This window comes from Corvus hawaiiensis, chromosome 5 (assembly GCF_020740725.1).
Source record: "Corvus hawaiiensis isolate bCorHaw1 chromosome 5, bCorHaw1.pri.cur, whole genome shotgun sequence".
Taxonomy (NCBI): domain Eukaryota; kingdom Metazoa; phylum Chordata; class Aves; order Passeriformes; family Corvidae; genus Corvus; species Corvus hawaiiensis.
Window position 1 is genome coordinate 47,126,057 of NC_063217.1, and position 24,486 is coordinate 47,150,542.

The 24,486-nt window shown below is 43.4% G+C and overlaps 1 protein-coding gene across 12 annotated transcripts in view; it reads left to right on the top strand.

Annotated features, from left to right (window-relative positions):
- The first annotated feature begins 584 nt into the window (after positions 1 to 584).
- Positions 585 to 24,486, top strand: part of EPHA5 (EPH receptor A5) — a 196,013-nt gene continuing 172,111 nt past the window's right edge. For 9 of the 12 annotated variants that reach the window (XM_048303217.1, XM_048303221.1, XM_048303218.1 and 6 more), the window contains exons 1-2: positions 605 to 864; positions 15,825 to 15,889. In XM_048303217.1, coding sequence (XP_048159174.1) covers positions 738 to 864; positions 15,825 to 15,889 — 192 coding nt within the window. In that variant the 5' untranslated portion in view covers positions 605 to 737. Of the gene's footprint in view, positions 865 to 15,824; positions 15,890 to 24,486 lie in introns of all 12 variants that reach the window. The other 3 variants (XM_048303226.1, XM_048303224.1, XM_048303225.1) reach the window with 1 other exon arrangement.

The window sequence follows — 24,486 nt, forward strand, 5'->3', positions numbered from 1 at the left end:
ACATGGTGTGATTTTTGGTGATGGTCCTGTGCAGGGTCAGGAATTGGACTTGATGATCCTTGTACGCCTCTTCTAACCCAGTGTATTCTGTGATTTTATAAGACTACTGTGCTGGATTCAAAGCTGTGCTCTGGTGGTGGCTTGGGGTAAAATACACCTGAAACTCATCTTTCTATCGGCTCCATTACGGAGTTTGTGGCCTTTTTGCTTACCTGGCCGGGGTGAGCCTTCCTCTCAGGCTTGCCAGCCTTGTGAGACCGCGGCTTCCCCGGCTCTGGGCTGGGGTGTGCGTGTGTAGGTTTTGGCACGGCGACCCGTGGCTGCTGCAGGGAGATCTGGTGCTCCCCGTCCCCCTCTGAGCGGGCTCGAGGAGAGCCTCGCAGGGACAGCGCTGCCGCCCCCTCCCTCCCACGGGCATCGCGGTGCTGCCACGGGTTTCCCTCAGGGCGGACACTTCAAGTACGCTGCCCGCTGCTCCCGGGGCTCCGGGAGGCGCGGGGGGCGCCGTCCCCCGCACACGGTGGCGACAGCGGCGGGTCCGCCCCATCGGGGGCGTCTCCGCGGCGGCGCGGGGCCACCTCCCCATCCCCGCCCCCTGCATCCCCAGTCGCGGCGGCGGCTGGACGGGAGCGGACCGGGTCCCTCCGCGCTGCCAGCCCGCCCCGTCCCGTCCTGAGCCAACCCGAGCGGGCAGCGCTGGGGGGGAGCCGCCGCCCCATGCGCTGAGCGGCGGCGGGATGGGGCCGCGGGGCACCGGCGGCTGGGCCGGCCGCGCCGGGGCGCCGGCTCCCGGTCGGACGTGCCTCCTGCCGCTGCTGCTGTGCGCCGCGCTCCGGAGCCTGCGGGCCAGCCCCGGCAGCGAGGGTGAGCGGGGACGGGGCGGCCGGGCCGTCGGGGCAGCGCCCACACGGGAGGGTGGCTGCCCGGCGGTGCGGGACTTCAGACTCGGCTGATTCAATTTTGGGACGTTCTGGGGGAGGTGGAGACGGGAAGGCGGATGCCGCGCCGGGGATGCGGGTGGCACTGCCGATGGGGCAGGGGGCTCCCGGCGAAGGGAGGCGGCGGTGGCCGCGGGCGGCAGCGCTGCACGGCGCGCGGGCAGGCTGGCACGGGTGGGTGTGCACAGATGCCTTGGCACGGGCGCGTTTGGCTTGGCAGCGGGTGTTCCCTTCTTGCGGGGGGATGGATGAGTGTGCGGTGTGGGTGCCTTTGCGCGGGTGGGTGTGCACGGCGGTGCCTGCTCGCCGTGTGCCCCGGGAGTCGCACAGGTGTACTGGCGGAGGGGCTGCGGGGCTGGAACGGGGAGTTCGCACGGGGCAGGGGGTCTGGCGGGGCTGGCCGGGACTCGGCGGGACAGGGGTGGCTCCCGGTGGGGAGCCCTGCAAGCGCTGGCCGCAGTGCGCTTACTTCGCGGCTTAAAATACACGTATAAAGAGGAGAGGAAGCCGCGGCGGTGGCGGTGTTAACCCGCAGCGGAGCGCGGCCGCTGGGGACGGATTCTTTTATACCTTTGATCTCTGTGAGGCCGATGGCCAAAAATGCGTCTAGGCTTCTTGTCTAGCAGGATGCTTCCAGTCTTTGAAATTGGACTGGTTTTTTTTCCTCTATGCGTGGTGTGGGCACTGCTTGAGGCTTTCTAATATTTTTGGATCCGCGGGCAGGCTATAATGTGAAAGCAATGGGTGGAGAAGTTCAGCATCTGCAGGGGATGCCAGCGGTTCGAAGCTGGCTGGCGTCGTGATGCGCTGTAATTATTTGTGAAACTCCTTTAGAAGGAGGAGGAGGTATGCAGGGGTTGGGAAAGGAAAACCGTACCAGAATTTCAAAGATGTGGCCTGAGGTAACCAGCTAGCTGTAATTTATTTTCCAGAGCGAGAATAATATGAATCTCAGTTTTCTTAAAAAAAAAAAAAAAGTGCAGAGGAAGGGGGAAATACTGTTCCTCTGTGTACAAAGATATCAAATGTTCAGGAAGTGCATTGGTTTGGGAGATGATTGAAATGGTTTGGCTTTGCCTTGGTTAGATAACAGTGGGCCCAATCCTTCTGTCCCCATGCAATTTCAGATGATTTCACCCATGGGAGCAATGCTGTTGAGATGATGTGGCTGATTTAGAAGGGCTTTCCTGGTTACTCGCCTTCCTTTTAGGAAGCGTGCTGTCCTGTGTGAGCCAGTCCACCACGATGCCGTGCTGGGAGACCAACAGATGCTCCGAGCCCCGTCTCAGTCATCCTTGCCAGTTCTCGGAAGATCTGGATATTACTGACTGAGCCAACGGGACCATTTGCCGAGCACAGAGGTGTCTCTGCATGAATAGGCAGCTGCAGAATAGGACTTTTACACGATATGAAACTACTGGAAAGGATTAATGAAGCTGACTAGCAAATAGGTTTAGTGGCATCTTTACAGGGAGGTTGCAGGGGAATATTACAGCAATGATGAGCAGTGTGAGCGCTTGCTTCACGGTGTCTCTGCTGCTACTTTTCTGACTGCTGCTCTCTAATTTCCATCTCTTCAGTAAATGCAAAGCTAAAAGGCTGCTGCTAGGAGGGGTCTGACTGTGGACCTGAACTTTATTCAATAAGTGCTGTCCTTTGCTGCGAGGAGATTTATTTGTAAACAAGCATTATTTGACAAGTGCTTCTCGCAGCGTGTCTCCTTTGCCAGTTGCTACGGAACAGCTCCGTGCCTGGGAATGGCTCACCCTGCAGTATGTGGAGACCAGCGCATGAGAAACCTTGGATGCTAAAGCCCACCTGCCTGGCTGCGTGCGAGTTGACACTTGTCACCAGCTTGGGTTTGAAAAGTTCATTTGGCTGCTTCTGGGCTCTGATGAGAGAGCTTCTCCACTGGGGTTGGTTGTTGGGCTGGTTGGGAACTTTACTTTTGCTGAGATGGAGGTAGCCATCTTAGACTGGTGAATAGTGTTTTCAAAAGTTGGTGATATTGGGTTTTCTGGGTTTATTTTTAATTTATTAGCGCTCATCCTACTCAGCGTGGTTAAAGAACTAGCCAATACCCTGTGCTGTGTAGGAATGTAGCACATAAGTAGTTGCGTAGATGATGACAAATTCTCAGAATCATTTTTTTCTTTACCCCCGTGCATCATGTTTTTTGTTTCTCTAAATCTTACTGTAATCCACAGTGGCTTCGTGGGATAAAATACATGCAGTTAACAATTCACAGTACGTGATGTTCTATTTTACCCTCTAGTGGAGGGAACTTAGGGGAAAATGCTTTCAAAATCTAGGTTATGATTTGGAGGGGGGAGAAAAGTTTTAGTTCCTTATCATGGAAATAGCTTTTTGTATGGGCAGCTGAGTTGCAGAAGCTCCTGCCGTTTTTGCCCAACCTGTATCACAAATCTGGTCACCTTCACAGATATCTCCAGTAATGGATTGAGGGATATACATTGGGAAAAATGAATTAATTTTTCTTCAGCCTTTCTTGTAACAGCAAAATAAAACAGATTTTTTTTTAATCGCCTTTCCTCAGTTTATATGTTGAAAGCAAAACGTAGTGAAAGATGAACGCTCAATGCTATTTCATGCATTTTCAAGTGCTGTTTAGCCATTATTTTTAACTCTTTAGCAGTCTTCATTGTTTAAACCAGATATTTGCTTTTTTCTTTGAGTAATGTTACAAATTCGGAAATGAGTCCCAATGAAAATATTCCAAAGAGTACCCTAAAAGTATAGTACAATTTTGTGAAGTGCTGGTATTCCAGAAGTGCATTATTGCTTTAAAGTGCATTCCCTGTGATAGTAGGGTGCAAGAGACAGCCCTGCAATATGTGACTGAGCTTCCTGCACTGCCTTTGGTTTAAAAATGCATGTGTTTTAAATCTTTCTGTTGTAAGTACTAGGGTCTGGGAAGTAGCTTATATAAATTATTTATGTGAAACATAAATGAATGACGGATTTGTTTGAGGACTCCCTCCTTCACCCTAAACTATATGATTTGTTACACATCGCCTGTGGATTTGAAGTGGTTTGCAGATCACATTTGGTCGTCACTTAGATGACCTTAAAAAGTGTCATGTGGGCACATTACTAAAATAATGCAATGCGTTATATCTGATTGCTTGCAACAACGTCGTTCCACAACATATTTGCATAATTGTAATTAAATACAAAGTATATTTCATTTTTGAGCTTTTCAGCCCAAGTGCCGATGAGTCAGTGCTTAACAATGAAGTGTACTGTTAAGCAAATCAAAAGAAATGCAGTTTGAAAGAATGACATTGACTTAAATAGACAAAGGTGAGAAAGACAAAATGGGTCTTTGGGATGTGTTGTATTTGTTTTAAGACTAGAAGGGTATTAATTTTTTTACAAACTCCTGCATTTGGTCCTTTCTCTCTTAATTTTTTCAGGGTTTTTTGAAGCTAGCTTTACCTCAATGTATTGTTTCTTATTTGAATGAATGAATAAATGAGTACAATTAAAGGGGTGGGTCTGGTGCTGGCAAAAATAAAGGAAGGTTGTAATTTGCAAATTATTCATGCCAGAGCCTGAAATGAGCCTACCTGTTCTCAGTGTGTTGACTTATTTGTGTATGTGTTGTCCCATAGTGGTATATAATTTCTGTGTCATGGCACACTGGATAAATGCATATTTAGCTATAACATCACAATGTTTATCTTTAATTAGTGAATTAAGTCTTTTTCAGGAAGTTGGGGGGTTTTTTTGTGTAGTAGAAGCAGGTGTGAAAACAGTTGTAATTTTCATATCAATGTATTTCAATTAGTCTAATGCTTCAGATAAAAATACACACGATCAGAACATTCTGCTTATTAGGTTGCACTCAGTAGCTTGGCTTAGTATGTCACACATTCACACAGCTATAGCATCTTTTGTAATTCTGTAGGTATTGAGTGCTGCATGTATATGGCTTGTGTATGCAGAACAGGTAAGTCTGGGCACATTTCAGTGTGCTCACAGTGCCTTAAGGAGTTATCAGTTCTGTATTTGGTGTATTGGAATGGTTCCCTGTGTGCTTTCCATGAGAGCAGAGCACAGCCGCAGTGCCATGTGTTTATTTTACTCACTGGAGTAGTCCCATTAACTTTTAAATTTACTGCAGTGGAATTACTGGTATGAGGAAGGACAGCTCATGTCTAATGGTCTTTTTGGGATCTGTCTGATGTGTGATTTATGGCTTTTCAAGAGGTTTAGAATGACTCAGTCATGGCTTTAAAATGGAACTACTATCCTTTTGACAGTAAAACAACATTTGAAACTCAGCACTTTTAAGTATATGGCTAAAAGCATTGCTGCCTAATGATACGTTTTAAAAAGGGAAATAAACAATAGCAAAGATTGACTCCAAGATAGTGCCTATTTCCTTTCAAAGCGTATCTTTAAAACTGTGATAAATAGTAGAAAACAGGCAAACTGTCTTAAACAGTAACTGACTGCTTATAATATGGTAAATGTTGATGCTATCATTTGATGTATAAAGCAGCTATTTGCCCATCAGTATACAGAGGGGTCAACTGACAGCTACCATGGGAGGAAGGGAAGTTAGCGGGCTTGTGTGACAGGTTCTTCCCTCTCCACTGTTAACTCTCCCACCATTACCTCACATTTTAGCTCTAGTATACAGTCCATTTCCATGTCTGCTGTTCTCTTATTGCTAAATAAGAAAACAAAATTTTGCCCATGGTGAAATGTTTATTTTTTGCACTAAAAAATACAAAGCTTTTTGTAGCAGGCTTGAGGGAGGCATGGGTGGTGAGTTGAGAGCAGGATTTCATAAAATCTGGCGGAAATTGAAAAGGTGGGACAGCTTATGATGTGATGCCCTGTGCGCTGATCTTGCTAGCTTTATGCTTTGTTGTTCCAAGGTTTTCCATGCTGCTTCTGCAGGAATCCTGGTGTCCAGCATGTGCTGAGCAAGTGCAGAGCCCTTGACCTGGGAAAGTCCAGCTGAATTAGCTCAACTGAGTGATGTTGTTGGACCCTGTTGTCTTTAGGGTCTTGAGCAGATATGGGTCTGTTAGACCCCCAGTCTTTCTGACTTGGAGCTACATTTTTAGTGGTCCCTTCCTGTAAGTGTGAAATTATGTATATACTTGAGTAGAGATGAGCTTTAAACGTTGCTCAAGGATGTCAGGGAAATGAAACTCTGCCCCACAATAAAAAAAAAAACCAAACCAACTCTTTTTGCAATTTAAAAAAGTGTTCTCACTTCCTCTTTGGAAATAAATTGAAATCTGTATATGGAATAAGGGTGAGATGAGAGAAACTCCAGATGCACAGATCGGTCACTTTGTAGAAGCACTGAATTTCTTATTTAAGTGCTTGCTTCTATGGAGGAAAGAATATTCACTCAGCTCTTCAGTCAATACTCAACCTACTATAGTCTATTAAAAAGGTTTAAAATAAAACGTTGTTCTTATAGTAAGACATTTAAATACAGAATTGAAATCTGCCACAACTGTTGTACCTTTCTCAGTGACCATAAGTGCTGCTGAGAGATGAGGCCTCATTTCAACCAGGATGGACTTGAACTAGGTATTTTTCTTTACTCACTGCATGTTGCGGAAATATTGTATTAATTATTGCATTGGAATGAACAATTTTTTAATGACTTCACTAAACTGATTTTCTTCAATCTCTGCTAGAAAAATTGCTGTGTATTTAAAAAGCTAGTAGATAGTTCCTTTTTCCTTTGAAAATACATTTTATTCTTAAGATGTGCCTGGATTTTGGCACAGGCAGAATTGAGAGCTGGATTGTCCTCTGTGTTCACGTTGTGCCTGTCCCTTACTCTGCTCTGTGACTAGCTGGACACTGAGGTGACAGGTGAAAGCATTTGCTGCCCCAGCTGCTTTCACAGCCAGCTGTATTGGAAAACCTGAGCACTGGCCTTCAGTAGCTTAGTTCTCTCTAGGGATTGGCTACCCTTTTAGTTGTCCCTTTGACCTTTTATATCTCTTACAGTCTCAGTTTTGGTATTTGCTGTGGCTTTGGTCAGTGCATTATCTGAACCTCTCCGAAAGGTTTAATGCGCTTATCCTCTTGGAGGTGGAAAGCAATTATCCCTGTCTCCTGCAAGGAAGCTGGTCCAGAGCACACAGTCAGGAGGAGATGGAAGCACTGTGATTCACAGCACCTGGCTGCTGCTGGGTGTGGTAGGTGATGGGTGGCTGTTTGCAGAGGTGCAGCAGTGTATTGCCTGCTGTGGACAAGGGTGCTGGGAGCTGCAGGCTGCCCTGGGCTGTGTGTATGAGCACAGCCTTCCTGTTTCTGCTTTGCAAAGAGGGCTGAAGATGCTTTAGGCTAGAATAATTGCCATGGGAACATTCAGTGCATGCTGTTTCACCAGGGGTGGTGTTTGAGTTGTGCAGCAGGTATGTTAGGAGGACTCTGACCAAATAGAGCTGCTCAGGTGCCCACTGGCTGGAAGGATGAGAGATGCCTCCTGGAGAAGGTGATACATACAGCATGTACTATGAGAGCAGATCTGGGAATACCCCTGTGAGCTGATCTGGCATCCCTGAGGAAGGAGGTGATTCCTGCCCCTTGTCTTCCCGCTGGCCAGCTCCTGAGCATCAGTTCAGCAAACTGTGCCTTGGGGGTGTGTGGGGAGAACAAACAGTACCCTGCAGAAGCTGAGAGCTCCTAGGTTTAGGTGGTTGTGTAGCAGGTATTGAACCTGTAGGAGAGAGGATAGAACCCTGGGCTTGCAGGCTTTCATGTCATTTTGGTGCAGGGGGCAGTATTGAAGTGTTTTGCCAAGGTGTTAACTACTGGGTTCTCTAACCTGGATCACTTCGTGTTAGAAAGAGATCAGAACAACCAGTCTGAACTTTGTAATTCTCAAAGAGGATAGTGGAACACCTGAGAGGAAATTGATTATTCAGCATCAGTAATGAGCATTTCTTGATGCTTCTGGGTGGACTTGTGGATCACTTCTTAAACTGTTTTGCATGTCTCAAAACAGTGAAACTACTTGGGGAAATTATCTGCATACTTGCTTTTGTAAGATAATTTCTAAAAAAACCCCAGTCATTTTGGCTTATCCGTCTTTGCTTTACTAATACTCACAAGCAATTTCTTACTAAAATGTGTTGACAATGTGCTGTTCTCACTAGCAACCTCCACCCTCTTCCCTTAACAGAAATAGAAGGGATAAACTGTCAACCCCCCTGAAAAGCCAACAGATCATTTTAAACATTTTTTTCTCCCAAATGCTTGCTAAGAATTATGTCAGTTCTTTTATTTTCTACTTGAATGAATTCAGTGGCAGCAGAGTAGTCATTATTGTCAACAGGAAGGCTTTACTGGTGGTGGACAGTGAGGTCTTGCAAGTCTACTGGTAGTGAAAACTGACAGCCTTGTCAGATCTGGATGTACCTCTCCCAGGTTTCTTCAGTTTGGTTATATGGATAACAGAATTTGAACTCCATGTCTTACAGGACACCTTTTAGGAACAGAGACCGTAGAGATCGTATTGCTTTGAGTTGTTAATTTAGGGAAGAAGGTGAGATTTCATCTCAGCCCTGCTAGCAGGTGTTTTGATTCCACTGAGAAACTGTTGGGATGCTGACATTGGGCTTGACTTTGTGTGTGCTTAATAAGGTGCTAGCTTTAAGTAGGGTCTTGAGGCAGCTGCCTCCTTCAGCAGCTTGCAGATGCCTTGACAGTGGTTGGAGGCCCTGATCTGCAGGACAGCAGTGGTATTTTGTTTCTCCATGCAGGCTGGTTGTCAGGTTGCAGGTGCTGGTTGTGGGTTGCCTTCAGTGGAAGCTTCTTTTTCTTTCTTAGTGGTAAAGTGATGCTTGCCCAGATGGTTACCCAAAAAATCGGTGCTGCAGCCAGCTCAGAAATCTGCTGTTGTGTTGGTACAGTGTTGTTTCCAGTGAATTTTATGAGTGAGAATGGAAGCATTTTCCTGGCTTTCTTCACAGTGAATAAACCCTTTTCAGTTAAATGGTGATTTTGGTGTGAATAGGAGTGTTTACTATTAAAGAAAAGCAAACTACACTGGAGTTCTCATGTTTCCAGGCACTTTGGTGTCAAGCTAATCCAATCACTTCTGCCTTTAAGTGATGTATGGCAGGAGGAACAAATGACTGCCTCTTGTTTTGACTGGAAATCTTTGTAGGGAAAAAATTGGCAGTTTTCTGGTTGTTTTAGTGGGTCTGGTTATCGAAGTGAGCTTTGGGTCTCACTCCCTGGTGCTGCAGCTGGTTCTGTGCCTGAGAGGAAAAAATGCAGCCAACCTGAAGAACTTTTTCAAAGGGCAGTATCACTCCCTTGTAAACAGTGTGTTCAAGCAAATTACACATGTAATACACAAATTACTGGATAAAATTCTCTAGTTGATGTTATGATTGCAGTTGTCCATCTGGCCTTAAAAACCTATGAATCTGTGATGCAGATGCAAGCATTTTGGCTCTTGCTGTAAAAGGTAATCATGATAACTTGGATCAGAATGAAGCCAACATAATAAAATATAAATCTGCAGTTAATATTAGTTTGCAAGTTCATTAAGTAGTGTATACTTTCCTCCTCCAGTGGGCTATAAATAATAGGTTCCGCTACAGCTTGCACTCTGATGTAGCTTGTTTCCACTGATGGAAATATTTCAGAGGTTCTTGCCTGTGTGTTTTGTCCCTGCTCAGTGTAGCTAATTAATTCAAGGCATCTGCTCCCCGATGACCTTGATTTCTTTAAGAGTTTGGTTTTTTCCATTTTTCATTTGTTTTTGCTTTCTTGAGTTGTTTTTGACTGTTACTTGTTGGAGTACCTTGGATATATACTTTTAGACAAACACTTGGCACAACAGGGAAAACAGTTGGAAAATGAATGGCAACAATACTTCAATAAAACCAGTGAAGATTTATGAAGCAGGAAAACTTTGACTCATGATGATGAAGATTCCTCTGCAGTCCATGTGTCTTTGTAATGCTGTGACCCCTGGAAGTGCTGGAGGAAGGATGGGGATGTATGCATTGCAAGGAGAAACCAGCTCCATTAATGATGTGTTGTCAGCTGTGCCCCCTCCTTTAGGTAGAAGGAAAGAGGAGACTAAAGCTGTGAAGCTTGGTGGAAAGTCTGTGATGCTATTCAGGAGACCTTCTGATGAAGTGCGGAGCGCTGCTGTCACATCTTGTCCTGCACCTTGACCCCCGTGCAGCAGAGCGTTTCACCTGATGCTTAATTGTCACTGTGTGAGTGTTCCTGTGAGAGGTTTCTCACAAGTTCTTTAAATGCAGCTGTTCCCACAAGGTGTGAGTGTTGGGTCAGAGCTGGGGCTACCTTGACCACCCACAAAAAGGTTGGAGCTACATCATGTCCTGCAGAGTGTGTGCAGAGGGGGCCAGGAGCTGCAGGAGGAGCCTGGAGGAGGATGTAGGAGTATGACTGCACTTTCTTTCATAACAGACTTCAGCTTCAGGCTACACAAAATAACATTCAGATTCCTGTTCAATTTGTAGCAAGTTTATTAAAGCAGAGTTTTCCTTCAGCTGTTAAAAACAAAACGTTTTTATTTAAGTTTTGTTGTTTAGAAATGTGCTGCTTTAGAAATCATGTGATGTTTTGAAATATTTATGCATGCTATAAGGAAGGTTTCTGTAATTCTGTTTGTTTTGTGATGAAACCTGGTTTCGTAGGGTCAAAAAGGATTTTCTATCCCTCCTCATTAAGGTATATTTCAGTGAAATAAAAGAAGATTCTTACGGCTTTACAGCTTCATGATATAAACTCCATTAGCTTTTGCTATGCTCACCATTTTGCCTGTTCTAGAGCTCTTAGGGTATACTTTGGTAGAGGATGCCCTGTGGTAAGCCTCAGCTTGCAAATGGTGCTGCTGAAGAGCAGCATTACTCTAGTGTATGATTAATAGGAAATCAGCTCAAAGACTGTGGCAACTCAGAAGACTTCAGTTTTGGTATGCCTCCAGAGACTTTGCCCTGGTATAAGCAATGAAGGATTTTCTGAAGATCTTGAGATACTGAAATGACAGGAGGATATGTAGCTGGTAAGGTCAGAAGTACTCAGTGTTCTAGACTGTTGGTGGAGTATTTTTGGGTTTAACTTGGATTTTTTTCCCATTTGAAATTGGAGTGAAGAAAAAAGATGCTCTAGATGATCCTGTTCCAGTCCAGAGCCAGAGGAGCCATCTCACTTCAGTGGTGTGATCAAAACAATCCATTAATCAGTGGCTTCTACTTCAGGCATGGTACCATCCTGGCAGGCCTGTCCTGCTTTCTCCTGGGCAAGCTACTGCTGCCACACGTTTTGGGTGGCAGTGCCAAGTGGGGAGCTCTGCTGTGCTGTGGAGTGTTGGTTTAGGTCAGTGTTGAATATCATCAGCCCTGGCGTTTCATGTGCTTCCTCCCAGCCACAGTCCCTGTGTAGCCATGGTGAAGTGCTAAATGCCAGTTGTATGAACATGACAAGGACATTTGAGTAAAAAGCTAAATCCAGGCTCCCTCATAGAGATTCCCAAGTGAGAAACCACTATTAATTCACCAGCTAGAGTTCAGGGCAAAGGTTTCGATCACGTCTGTTTTTATTCTTAACTTGATTGTTCACCTGTAGTAACCAGCCTGTCTGAGAACAAGAGTGTATGCAAACTCCCCAAGCTATTATTCTGTATTAAAAAAAAAAAAGAAAAAAAACAGGCTGTGGTATGACTTTAGACTTAATCATCATTTATCCTACCCTGAAGACATGGAAGTTAATGATGATATAGATCTGTGTGGTTTTGTGTTCCCCTTGACTGAGCATTAGAAATAATTAGGGCTTGTGGGATGGATGCACTGATGGTGGAGATGAGCAAAAAATATTATCTATTATCTTCAAAGTTTGCTGGCAAAGATACAGGTGCTAAGTGTGTGCTTATGGGGTCTGAGGTTTCTTGCTTGTTTGTTGAAATAAAGCTAGCTGGTGCTGAGGAGAAAGGAAGTGGGAATAAATGAGTTCTGGTATTTTGGAGCCTTTTAAGATTATGGGGCAAGCAGAGGTGCTAGTAATTTCTGAAGTGATTTTTTTTTTTCAGTGGGGTTAGCTCTGCAGTATCCCAAGTGCTCCTGAGTACAGCTCTGGCTTATGCCTGTGGAGTAGGCAGTGTTAGGGTGAGTCCAGGAGTTACCAGCTACACAGGAGCTGGCACTAGACCTTTTGAAGTATGGAAGCCTTGCACACATAGCTGGAGGTGTTCCTGAATTACCTGCTTTGGTGTCCTGAGTATTTAGATTACTTGGTTATTAAACAGCCACAGCCAAATACATGCTCACAGTCATCACAGATAGAATAGGGAGGAACTGGTTCTGTGCTCTGAAGATGACCTCTGGTCTCTTTCTGTGTCTTGGCTGTGGGTTAAATGAAGCACAATTTCAGATTTTTTTATTCAGGTGCAAAAAAGCTTCATCTCTTTTCAAGTAGCTACATGGTGAATTTGGACGCATTTGTTTGGAATGGTGGCAGCCCTTCTATAAAAGTCTCTGCTAAAACATTTTCCTCTGTTCCAGGCATCCGTTTTACCTGCTGCTTGCTTACTGGTTCTTCCCCAGCCTGGTCAATTAGCATTTTTTTGATAAAAACCATTTCAGCAAAAATAATGTTCCTGCCAGGCTGGAGGGTGGTGGGAAGAGAGGTAGTGCTGAATCTGTCTGGGCTCGTGTGGTGGGACTGTGTTCCAGTGACCTCTCTGGCAGTGCAGGACCAGAAGGCTACCTGAGAGAGCATCCCCAAAGTGTCGGTAGCACCACTGCCACAGGGAACTCCTGCAGCTGAGCTGTCAGAGGAGCCACCCCCCTTGGAGTGGGGGATGCTGGGGCCCTGTTTCGAGGCCGCACTGGGGTGGGGTAGTAACCTGGAAATGATGCAAGCAAAGGGCAGACATGGTGGAAGTGACTGGGGAGAGTGCTGATGGGGAGGATGCAGACACCTTATATCTAGATGGAGCAGGTGATAATTTGTGTTCAATATACCAGAATTTTGGGGCTTCACAAAGCAAAACATCTTTGTCCTTGGAAGTGGTTTAGGTTAGTGGCTAAATATATTCATCAGAGCAGATTGATGCAGTGCATTGTTTCAGATGGTACCCTGTGAAAACAGCCCTGAGCAGATGCCTATGGGGCAGTCTGTATCTGCTGTGCCTTACACACCCCTTGGGGTGTGCTGGGAGCCCCTCTGGTCTCCACAGCAGCCCACACACAGGGGACAGAGTCAAGTCACTTGTCACTTTTGCCTTCCTGGCACATGAGTTTTGAGTTACTGCATGGTACCTGGCAAAAGTTGTATTCCATCCTATTTATTTTGCTCCATGCAGAATGTGGGAGGATACAAGAGGAATTGAGTCTTTTCTAGTATTCATCTCTGCTAGCTGACTCACTAGTTGGAAAATTCCCACTGACTTGACTTAGAGCTGAATGGGCTATATTATCTTTTCATATGCAGAAGATTATTTTGAATTTGAAGTTAATAATAGCAATTTTTAAACTGTCATTGATAGATAATACAGTATTTAGCTGTATCATGTTCTTTTATGATCTGATGTTCGAATAAAGCACTTTTTCTGCTTTTTTCTTAATTAGTATGTCATGAAGAAGCTTGTGACATCAAACACAGCATCTAATTACATTCATTAGTAGCATCTCCAGGACAAGTTTTAATTAAGTTGTACAATGTAGATCAATACTTGTTTTGCATCCATTGCAACTTAACGACAGGAATATAGTGTTCTGCACAGTTTAATTACAGTGATTGCAATAGAAGGAATTTGAGTAAACCTGCCATTTTAGCAACTTCACTGCTGTCTCTTGATTTTTAAAATAGGATACAGTTATAATATGGGACATGTTATCTATGTGTGTCTTATTTTGAAGACTATTTTAGGGTCATTCTTTTTATTCCAAGAAAATGCGGTGTAGTTCAGGAGCACTTGGATGACAGTGCTTGGCTCCAGCTGGAGCAGGAGAAATTAATGACCATTTTACCTGAAGACTTCATAAGGGGAAAGACTGGGCATAACTGGGTGACATATCTAGTGGTAGGTGATAGCAATACTTCTATTTTGCATGGACTCTGGGGTGAAAAGCCACCTGATTGTATGTTTACTTACTGTGAATATAGTTCAGTGCAGTTTCTGAGTATTGCTTCCACCACGTGTCCTGTAGTTTGGAAGCACTGACAGCTTCCAACTGTTTCCTCTTTTGGCAGGAGAAAGCAATGCAGAAATGAAAACCCTGAGCCATTGAATGTGTTTTGCTCAACATCACAAAAATATACTTGACCAGGCAGAACACGTATGCCTTGTGATAGTGTCCTGCATTAATACTTGCATACGTTGTGAAAATATCTGGATAGACAAATCACTTTTAAGATAATTTTTTGCCAGATCTGAGAACTCTGTGTTGTATTTTTTGTGGCTTGGCCTGGTTTTGTGTACGGGGGACTACAGTAGTCAGCCTTCAGTGGTAGAATGATAAAGACCAAATTGGTTTAGAGAACTTTGTTTTTTTCCGAACTAAATCGGTTGTTTAGTCTTCATTTGTTTTAAAATACTCCTTAATATTTTAAATCCGTATCGTGGATTTCTTACTCTGCCTCTGTAAATGGTGTAACCTTGAGGGTTAGTTATGATACCTACCTGCCTTCTTCATACTTGTCCATGCAAGCTGTTTGTTTCTCTTCTAAAGGAAAGGGCACAGAGCCTCCTCACCCTTTTCAAGCTTGTTCTTGGTCTAGATCATCATGTGCTAGAAAGTCTTGAAATTCCAATTGCCAAAACTTCCAGTGGGATTTTTAAAGAGCACGCAGGGTGGAGGTCAGGAATTGAACACCCAGGGAAATGACTTCCTTTTCAGGAAGGACGCAAGTTCAAAAAGTGAGGTATTATGCAGACAAATATACTGAGAGAAGTGAGTGTTGTGATCTGATGAAGTGTGCTATTAAGGTAGACAAAAGTTGCTCCTAGGTTGAGATTTTGGATGACAGTTGATGGTTCAGAGACAAGCTTCTGACTTGGAGAGTTAAAGCCCTGGGTGCGGGAGGTGAAAGCTCAGCACCAGAAGCTGCTAGTTTTTCTTAGCTGAGTTAAGGTTGTGTAAATGTAGTCACTTCTCACTTTTTACCCAGTGTTTCAGGTAGCAAGAGAGGAAAGAAATGTTACAAGCTTGGGAATAGTTCGTTTGCTGTTTAATGTAAATTGTTGGCTGCTTGTGTGACTTAACAAAACCACTCATTAATTTTTGTGTGTAGAAGAAAAAAGATCCCTTGCATAGCTTATAATGAAGATGTCAAAGACTTTTGGAGAAAAATGTGGAAGAGGAAGAAAATAACAGATTCCTGATGAGAGTAATACTTGCACATATAATACTCCAAAAATTAAATTCTTGTTTTGTTCTTGTCTTAAGGGCCTGAATATGCCCAAAATACATGCCACCTTAGAAGAAATGTGTGTATAAACATGCACAGATGTTTCTGAGTGTATTTTTATACCTATATACTCTGTGTCTTACATATACACATATGCACACAGTGTACATGATGTACTTGTTCCACCCAAAAGATCAGGTCCTAAGAATGTGAAGGATCTGGATTTTACAGAAGTTCAGTGCATTTGCAGCTTGGTTTCTGTGGCAGATCTCAAAGGAATAAGCTAATGCATACATAGAATTGTTCTCATTGTATGACCTCATTGTTAGAGGAGTTACTGCATTGTTATTGTGCTTTACAGAAATCCAGCTTCCTTGGTTAATTATAAACAATCTGTTTACCAGAGCCACCCATACCTTGAAATACCTACTGAAGTTTGTATCCGACCATCTTCTTTAACTGTTTTTTTTCTTTTATTTTCAGTGAATTTACTGGACTCACGTACAGTAATGGGGGATCTGGGATGGATAGCCTACCCAAAAAATGGGGTAAGTCTCTGTTATTGTTTGCTTTCTCTCTCACAGATTATACTAATCGTTTCCATTCGGAAAGTAGACTACTGGGTTTAAAAACTCTCTAGAGGGATTTGTCGGCAATGGAGGGGAAAAAAATAAATAAAACAACAAGCTGTGACTGAAGAAATGGAGCTGTGTGGCTAGGGGATTGATTTATTTATGCAGCAGAGCCAGCCACAAGTATTAAAAAATAATCATGAGTCAGCCTCCTCACTCCTCCCCCCTCCCCAAGAAAATCCATGAGGTTATTTAAATTTCTCTTAAATTATAAATTCTTAGGTTTTTTTCTTGAGCCTTTGTGGTAAATGTGGAATACAATGTTTTGGAAGTTAGCTTCTGAAAAGCAAGGTCTGGAACATGGCTGTTAGCTTTAAATGAACAAGGCTGTTCACAAATACGTCTCAGATTCATGATAAGGTTCTGGGACCTGATAACAATGAAACAGGAGCTGAGTTCTAAGCGCCTTGAAGAGTCTCCGTCCCTTACCATTACTTATATGAAGAGCTGTTCAGCCTCAGGAAGAGACAACTGAAACAATGATGTCAGTATCTGAAGGGAGGGTGCCAACAGGACAGAGCCAGGCTCTACTCAGTGGTGCTGAGCAATAGGACAAGAGGCAATGGGCAGAAACTGAGGTACTGGAAGCTTCACCTGAACATGAGGAAGAACTTAGTTATTGCGTGGGTGACCGTGGGTCATTGTGTGGGTAACAGGTTGCCCAGAGAGGTGATGGAGTCTCCCTCACTGAAGATACTCAAGAACCCTCTGAACACAATCCTGTGCCATGTGCTTTAGGATGACCCTGCTTGAGGAGGGAGGTTGGACCAGATGACCCATTGTGGTCCCTTCCAGCCTGACCCATTCTCTGATTCTGTAGCTGAAAGAACCTGGCCCTCCTAATTTGATACTTGAAATAAGTGATGGAATTTAGATGCATTGATACCCTCTAGTGTGTCTGCTTGACCTGACTGCATCATGTGAGCAGGATGTGGTTTTTGGTCTTTGGTTTGGGACACCCTGTGTCCTGTACTGTGACAGAGCTTTGGTACAGTCTTGAAAGGTTGATTTCTGCACCATCCTGGGTATTCCTGTCAGCTCCTGAAAGCCATGAGCACTGTGTGAGGTAAGAAAGCATCCTAAGTCAGAGATGCTGCATGACTGAGCCCTCCAACAGAGCAAGTCTCAGGAGTGTGTTATTCCAGAGTTTTAGTCACCAGATGAAACAGACTGAATAATTGTCTTCGACTCCAGTTGGGTTGTTATAAAGATGGTGGCAGGGTTTAGATAAAATTCAGCCAACCTTGGAAAAAAAAAATATATATATAAAAAAGACAGTAAATTAAAGTATGTCATTCCATATATTCTGTGTGGATGAAAGGTTGTAGAAACGGCAGCCTCACTCGGACAAGCTGCATGTGTATAGACACAGGTTACAGCAGGGATGTGAAAAGCTACACAGGGATCTGATTTTATTTTCAATTCAGCCCAAGATCTAATCCTGTTACGGTTGGTCTATAACTTTTCTTTTAATCAATTGATTTAAAGCTGAGAACAAAATTTACTCTGCTTGCTTGTGTGAGCATCAGAGTAACTGGTGTCATTTATGCTGGCAGAGTAATATTTTGGTGCCATGGGGCACCATAAAGATCCCAATGTCCAATTCTTAAAGGATGATTTTACTTTTTGAACATCTCCTGGTATTTTTCCTGTGGTATAAAGAACAGTTCTGGTATATCCCAATGCCCTTAAAAAGAGTATCAGCAGAAAAACAGATAGGGCTGAGAAGTTCAGAATACTTCTCATTCTGTATGTATAGATGAGTAAATCAAAAGCTAACTATCCCACACGTAAGCTGCAGTTGTAGCTTTTCATTATTTAGGGAAACCTTTCTATATCTATAAGCTCGGTTTGCAAAGAGCACATGGAAGTACACTCACGAATGCCAAATTAAGGGTTACTGACTGAATAGGGAGAATTTTTTTTTTTCCCTTAATTAACTTCTACTTTTTATTTAAAAATGAATTAGGCAGTTGCTTTTCAAATTTCCAGAAATCTCTTCTTAATCTTCTTTGTTTTCGTGGGACATCATAAAAATCCAGGAGGTTTGTTCAACCGTCTTTTTTTTTCACTAATATATTTTCAGTATTTTATAAGCACTAAAAAAGTCTTCCCAGAGTTACTTCTCTAACTGCTATATCTACTCTGCAATCAGCTACGCTACAGTTACACGCTCTTTGCTTAATTTTTTTACAAGATCTACCTAACATAAATATTTAAAGCAACTCTCACTTCAGGATTTGAATTTGGAAAAGGAGGGAGCTTTAACTGACATCAGAGATAGGCATTGTCATGTGTTTTGAGGCATTCTCATATGAATTTATTATCTCAGGATATTCTCCTAGGGAAAATTTTCAAGGTCCCTGTATCACTCTGCACAGTCACCCATCAAGGAAAGGAGCAAAAATGTCAGGGTGTGTCACACTTTGCAGCACCACAGTGTGTAGATACAAACCATGTTCTGAAGCAAGCTTTTTGATGCACGGTGTTTTATTATTGCTGTAAACAGTATCCTGTGGAGTGTAGTCACTTTTCAATGGTGGTGCAGTTCCAGCTGAAGATACATTGGTACTCTTCGGATGTTGCTGCTTCTCCACTTGATTTTTATTATCAATCTTAATGGGATGCAAATACTTTTCGTAGAACCACAGCTGCTAGAAGTAGGAGACTGTACCCGGGCACAGTTGCAAGTGTTTAGTCTCTGGCATTGTATGGGAGTGCTTGGGAGAAATTATCTTCATATCACAAAGGCTCAGGCTGGTAGGTTTTGAAAACAGATTTCCACATTTAAAACAAACAAACGAAACCCCACAAAAAGCCCCTACCAAGACAATTGGGATAAGAGGTCCAGGCAAGCCAAATGAACTTGCTTTTGGTAGATCCTTTGTAGATATCGTAGTCTCAACTTCTGTTACAGCTGTGTGCCATGTTAATTTTTGTGTATTGAATCTTTAAGACATTCCATGCTGCAGAGAGGTCCAGCTGCCCTTGTTCAGTCATTTTTGCTGAACACAATGGGAGAATGTGATCTAACTTGGGAAATGAAAGCAGCATTTTATGGGAAGGAGACTGACTCTCCAGCCTGGAAACAGATCAGGCTTAAAAGTAGACCTGTTTCATGCCTGTCATCTCAAATGAAGAAGCACTGCAGCTGCTTAAGTCCCCACAGGATCAGACCTTGATCCACTGCTAAACAGTGTGTGCCGGCTCATCTTGTGAGTAGTGGATTTTATGGGACGGGAGAGGAGCACTTCAGTCAAGGGTGTCTTCTGAAGAGCTTTGGCTGCCGAGGCACTTTCTTGGTGTGGGTTTGCATGGTGGCCATTATCCTTGCAGCCTGGTTGGCCTTCATATTCCCCATGCACAAAGAAGGTAAGAAAAATGCCCCTCTTCCTTCATAGGGAGTATTGAGGGATGAATAGAAACGAGATGACTGAAATATGCTATGGCCAAGTAGGGTTTTGAAACAATGCCTCCTGGTGTGAAGAGCCAGCTGTTGAGCTGGAGAAAGTGCTTTTGTATTTCTGCTGCTTTCCCCTGAAGGGTAAGTAAGTTGCAGTAGTGTGGCTTCTGGCTTCCCTGTGTGCATTCAGCAGCTTGCAGCAGTTGTGCAGTCAGATCTTAAACTTGCAGTTTGTCTGCTAAAGCATGGGCAAACTTCCTGTGAGGTCCTCATGGCCATGGAGCTCAGAAAAGGGACTCTCTCCCTGCCAAAACAGCATGGTCAGCATGGAAAGTGCTGCCCTTCTCACACTCAGGTTAGGGATTGATCCTGTTATCACATGCCAAAGGGACAATTTTGACTTTTTTTTGCAGCTCATGTAAGTTTGTTTTAACTTGAAGGAGGTTACTGTAATTACCAGAGGCTGTATCCGGAAAGTCTGGTCCCTCTTGTGTAGTAAGAAGCCCTCACAAGCACATGAACAAAACCAGTCAGGCTTTCTGTTAAAGGCTTGTACAGCAGGTCTGCAAAATCTTTTGCCTCTGGACTGATTCCTGGGACACTGCTTAGGATTGCCCAAACTGGGCACCTCCGAGGTTTGTGTGTGCCTTGTGTACGGCTGTGACACTGGATAGCTGTGACCTGCAGAAACTGCCTGTACTGCTCTGTGCTGAACACACATTTTTATCATGTGGGAGCTCACAGGGGTAGGAATGAGAGTAAGTGCTGTGACAGAAATAGTCGGGTGAGGTCAGGCAGTGGCTGTAGGCTGCATTGCCTCCTCTTCCTCCCTTGATCTGGCAGGAGGCTGTGTCATGCATTTCAACTCTCTGCAAAGCCATAGCAGGGGCAGAAGCTACAGAGCACCCTGCAAACCTGTGCTGTTCAGTTTTACTTGATCTGGCCAAGTGACAACCAAGTCACTTTTAACAATATCCAGATAGTTGCAAAAGTTGCTGATAATAATAAAATCTTTCTTTAGCTGGTTTGATTTTATTTAGCAGTTATGTCTGATTTTTGTTGCAGTGGCTATTATAGGGCTGATTTACTTGTTTCAGACCCTCCCTCCTTTTACTGTTACTTTAAAACGTCTTTCTTTTCAGATTAGAAGTACTCTTTTTCTGTCCAAATCAGAGTGCCACACACCTGCTTTGCTTTTGTGTAAAGGGTTTTATTCCATCTCCTCCACCTCCCATTGATTTCCCTGAACTTCCTCTAGCACAGAACAGGAAAGTCTCTGTGGTCCTTGGGGTGTTGGCTCTGTGCTATGGCTCATTGCACAGCTCCTTATGATGGCTTTTTTTTTTTTTTTTTAGGCTCAGACTGGAAAATAAACATGTCCTGAGGAACCTGGTCCTGTGGAGATGTTCATTTTCTGCAATGAATAAAGAATTGTGAGGGAGCTAGATGATTTCTTGCATGTGAACAGCAAGAGGGAAAGCAATTGCCCCCCCTTTGGGTGTTTACTAAGGTCAAATACTGAAAGTTGGGGGTAAATCCATCTAGACTGATTCTACAAGTTGGTTCTCATTTCTGTAGGATATTGGTGGGCTTGATTTTTGTATTTGGTTGATTTGGGGGGTTTTTTGGTTTGGTTAGGTTTTGTTTTTTCTGAGCGGCATTTCTGGCTCAGTTTTTTGAGGGCAGGTACCCTAGGGTGCCTCTTTAAAGTTAAAAATAACAGCAGTTTTAGATTCCTCAGCATGGTTTGGGAATAATTCTTGTTGCTCTCTGCCAATCCTAGTTTAGATAGAGATTTAACACAGGAATCCTGGACTGGAGGCAGTCCTTGCCCTCAAGGGATAGAAATAAAATAAAGGGGGAGGGATAGGGGGTAGTGAAAGGACAAGGAGGATTCTTGGCACCATTGAGCTGTGTCATGTAGTTATGATTATAATTGGCATTTTCAGGGCAGTACTTTTGGCAGCCTGTGGGGTTTTTTTTCCTGCAAATGCTGCTGCTCGTCTGTGACCGGTGTAGAAAAGGAATCAGAGGGATCTGCTCTGTGGTTTAACCCCAGCCAGCAGCTAAGCCCCCCACAGATGCTTGCTCACGCCCTGCTCCCCAGTGGGATGGGGGAGACAATCAGAAGGGTAAAAGGAGAAAAACCCATGGGCTGAGATAAAGGCAGTTTAATCAGTAAAGCAAAAGCCGTGCGCGCAAGCAAAGCAAAACAAGGAATTCCTTCCCCACTTCCCATGGGCCAGCAGGTGTTCAGTCATCTCCAGGAAAGCAGGGCTCCATCAGGCATAACTGTTACTTGGGAACTCAGAACACCATCACTCTGAACATCCCTCCCTTCCCTCTTCTCTCCAGCTCTGTATGCTCCATATGGTGTGGAATATCCCTTAGGTCAGTTGGGATCAGCTGTCCTGGCTGTGTCCCCTCCCAACTCCTTGTGCACCCTCAGCCTTCTCACTGGTGGGGTGGTGTGAGAGCCAGAAAGGCCTTGACTCTGTGTAACTTCAGTAAGGAAAACATCCCTGAATTACCAACACTCTTTCCATCACAGATCCAAAATACAGCCCATACCAGCTACTATGAAGAAAATTAACTCTATCCCAGCCAAAACCAACACATATGCTAACGTGCAAGAATGCAATGAATACGTTAGCAGGAAGCATGATGGAAATAAGTAATACCAAGTAGCTGAAAAAAATGTTAATGGCACCCTAAAAGCCTGCAGTTTGGATGCTCTGTTTATATGGAAACATTTCTGTACATGCGCAGTTTAGTAAGAAACAGTACTGCACATCCAAGGGTTTGAAGTAAACTGAGTAATCCAAACCCAAGCAGCAGTACTTGAAGTGTTCTGTTATATACAGAATAAAGGAATTTTACATGAACAATATGTGGGATGATGTTGAGCTCAAGAGTTGAAACATACAGGGTTTGTTTCCCCACTAGAATTTTTTAAGGTAATATGTAGTATCTATATATATGTAAACTTCTGTCCTCTGTGACCCTCTTTCTGGTTCTTCATGTCCATGGTCATTTTTACTCATCTCGTGGGGCCATGATGATGTGTTTTCTTTTGGTTGTGCTGCCTGCTTGGTGTGCCAGAGGCATGCATGCTTCTTTCATATAGTGTAATTCCAACAAAAGAGCTTGAGCTTTGGGTCTGAAAAGACACCAGAGGTTAATGATGCAGTTGTAGGAGACCCTTGTGGTAATTAACTGTAATTAATTGTGTTTTAAAGCAGAGCTGACTTCATGTTTCCGACTCCGAAGGCCCCAGAGTGAGAATGAAGATGCTGGAGTTAAAGGGAGTAGGGCGCTGCTATGAGAGGTGAATTTGGCCAGCAGACTATGGTCCAAATTGGTGGATTTCCCTGCTGAGTTGGTGGCTCTGCCAGTGCTCATAGAGCTGCATTTGTTTCACCAAGCTTGATTATACCAAGCAGGATCTAAAGAGATCAGCTTCTTTGTGTAAGAAGGCTGATGGAGTTGGGTGTAGCACAGAGTATTGGACTGGCCCACAGCCACCAGAGAGGAGAGGAATAAGCTTTCATCCAGGTTTGCAATGGGTAGGACAAGAGAAAATAGAATTTGTTTCATCTAAACCGGTTCAGGTTGAATTTGATGGAATGTGCCTCCTGCTGGTTCGTCTGTGGGGCAGATGCGGGATTTCTGTCACAGGAGGTCTCTGACAGCAGGTTGGACTGTCTCTGCTGCTCTGGTCAAGCAGAGTTTGTCTCTTCTGGAGGAACAAACTGGGTGATCTGTTCTGACCTATTGCAGCCCTAAGTCTGAAGCCCTTCTGTCTGAGAGCTTGTCTTGACTCTGTCTAGGGTGAGATCTGTTTCTGTTTCCCTCTGAAATTTGGTGTAGGGTTTTTTGGTTGTTTTTTCTTTTCTTTTGTTTTGTTTTGGGTGGGTTGGTTATTTTGCTTTGGGGTTTGTTTTTTTTTGGGGGGGGGGGGGTTTGTTTTTTTTTTTTTTTTTTTGTTTGTTTTATTTTGTTTTTAATCTTGGCCTGACTAAGATAAGGTTACTGTTACTCATTCAGCAAGCTGCATTTAAGGTCCACTTTAGATACCTGCAACATATTAGCTGCACTGCTTTTAAACCAGAGTACCCCATGCTAGACAAGAGTTCTCATTGTATAGCCTTGCCACTTTATTCATGTCCTTTCTCATGTCTCCTATCTGTAGTTTAATATTTTCACTCCATTTGAGACTGCTCTTGTTGTCCTGTCCTCTTAGCTGGCTGCCCTTTGGTTTGTGTGCTATTGACATAAATCAGCATTTATTTGGGAGTAGCATCTGGTGAGGTGTAGGTCTTATTAAAGGAGATCTAAAATGCCTAGAGTACTCTAAGGTACTGTAAAATAAATTAATACTAGTGAGATTAAGAATAAAGCAAATCTTTATCTTGTCTAGAACTATATTACTGGAATAATATATTCTACCACAGGAAAAAATAAAGGTTGATCCTTCAGTATATCATTTTGTAAATACTGTTGTCAGCATTAGGTTCCTCCACACAGGCTCATTGGGCAAACAATAATCTCCTTTCATGCTAAAATGTCTTTTTTTTTCTCTAGTGTCTAGGAATTACATTGGGGGATAAAAGAGCTTTGAAGAGCTTTATCTTCTAAAACCATTGTTTTCTTTGTTACTTTTGTGCCAATTTCAGAAATATTGGTATCCAACAGTTAGTAACCATACAATTAAAATGTATTAACATAGTGCTGTCAGGGAAAATTTCAAACTATACAGAATAAAATATTACCATTACAGAATGCATATGCAACAGCCCAGGGTTTATAAAACATTCACTAGGATTTTATAGCTTATATTTATGAATTTTTGAAGTATATTTCTTACTGCTTCATGTGCTAATATATGTATCTTTGAGTTACTTATCACTTAATTGCTTCATCCTTTTATAAAACTTCAAATGCACTGGCCTCATTTGACAGCATATATTTTGACTCAGGTTAATGGCTTTTTTTTTGGTAACTAAATTCAAGAATGCATTCCTGTTTCTTTCTTTTTTTTCTTTTTTTTTTTTTTTTGGTTACTCATTCAGGAAAGCCAGCTCAAAAAACACATGAAAAAAAGAATGCT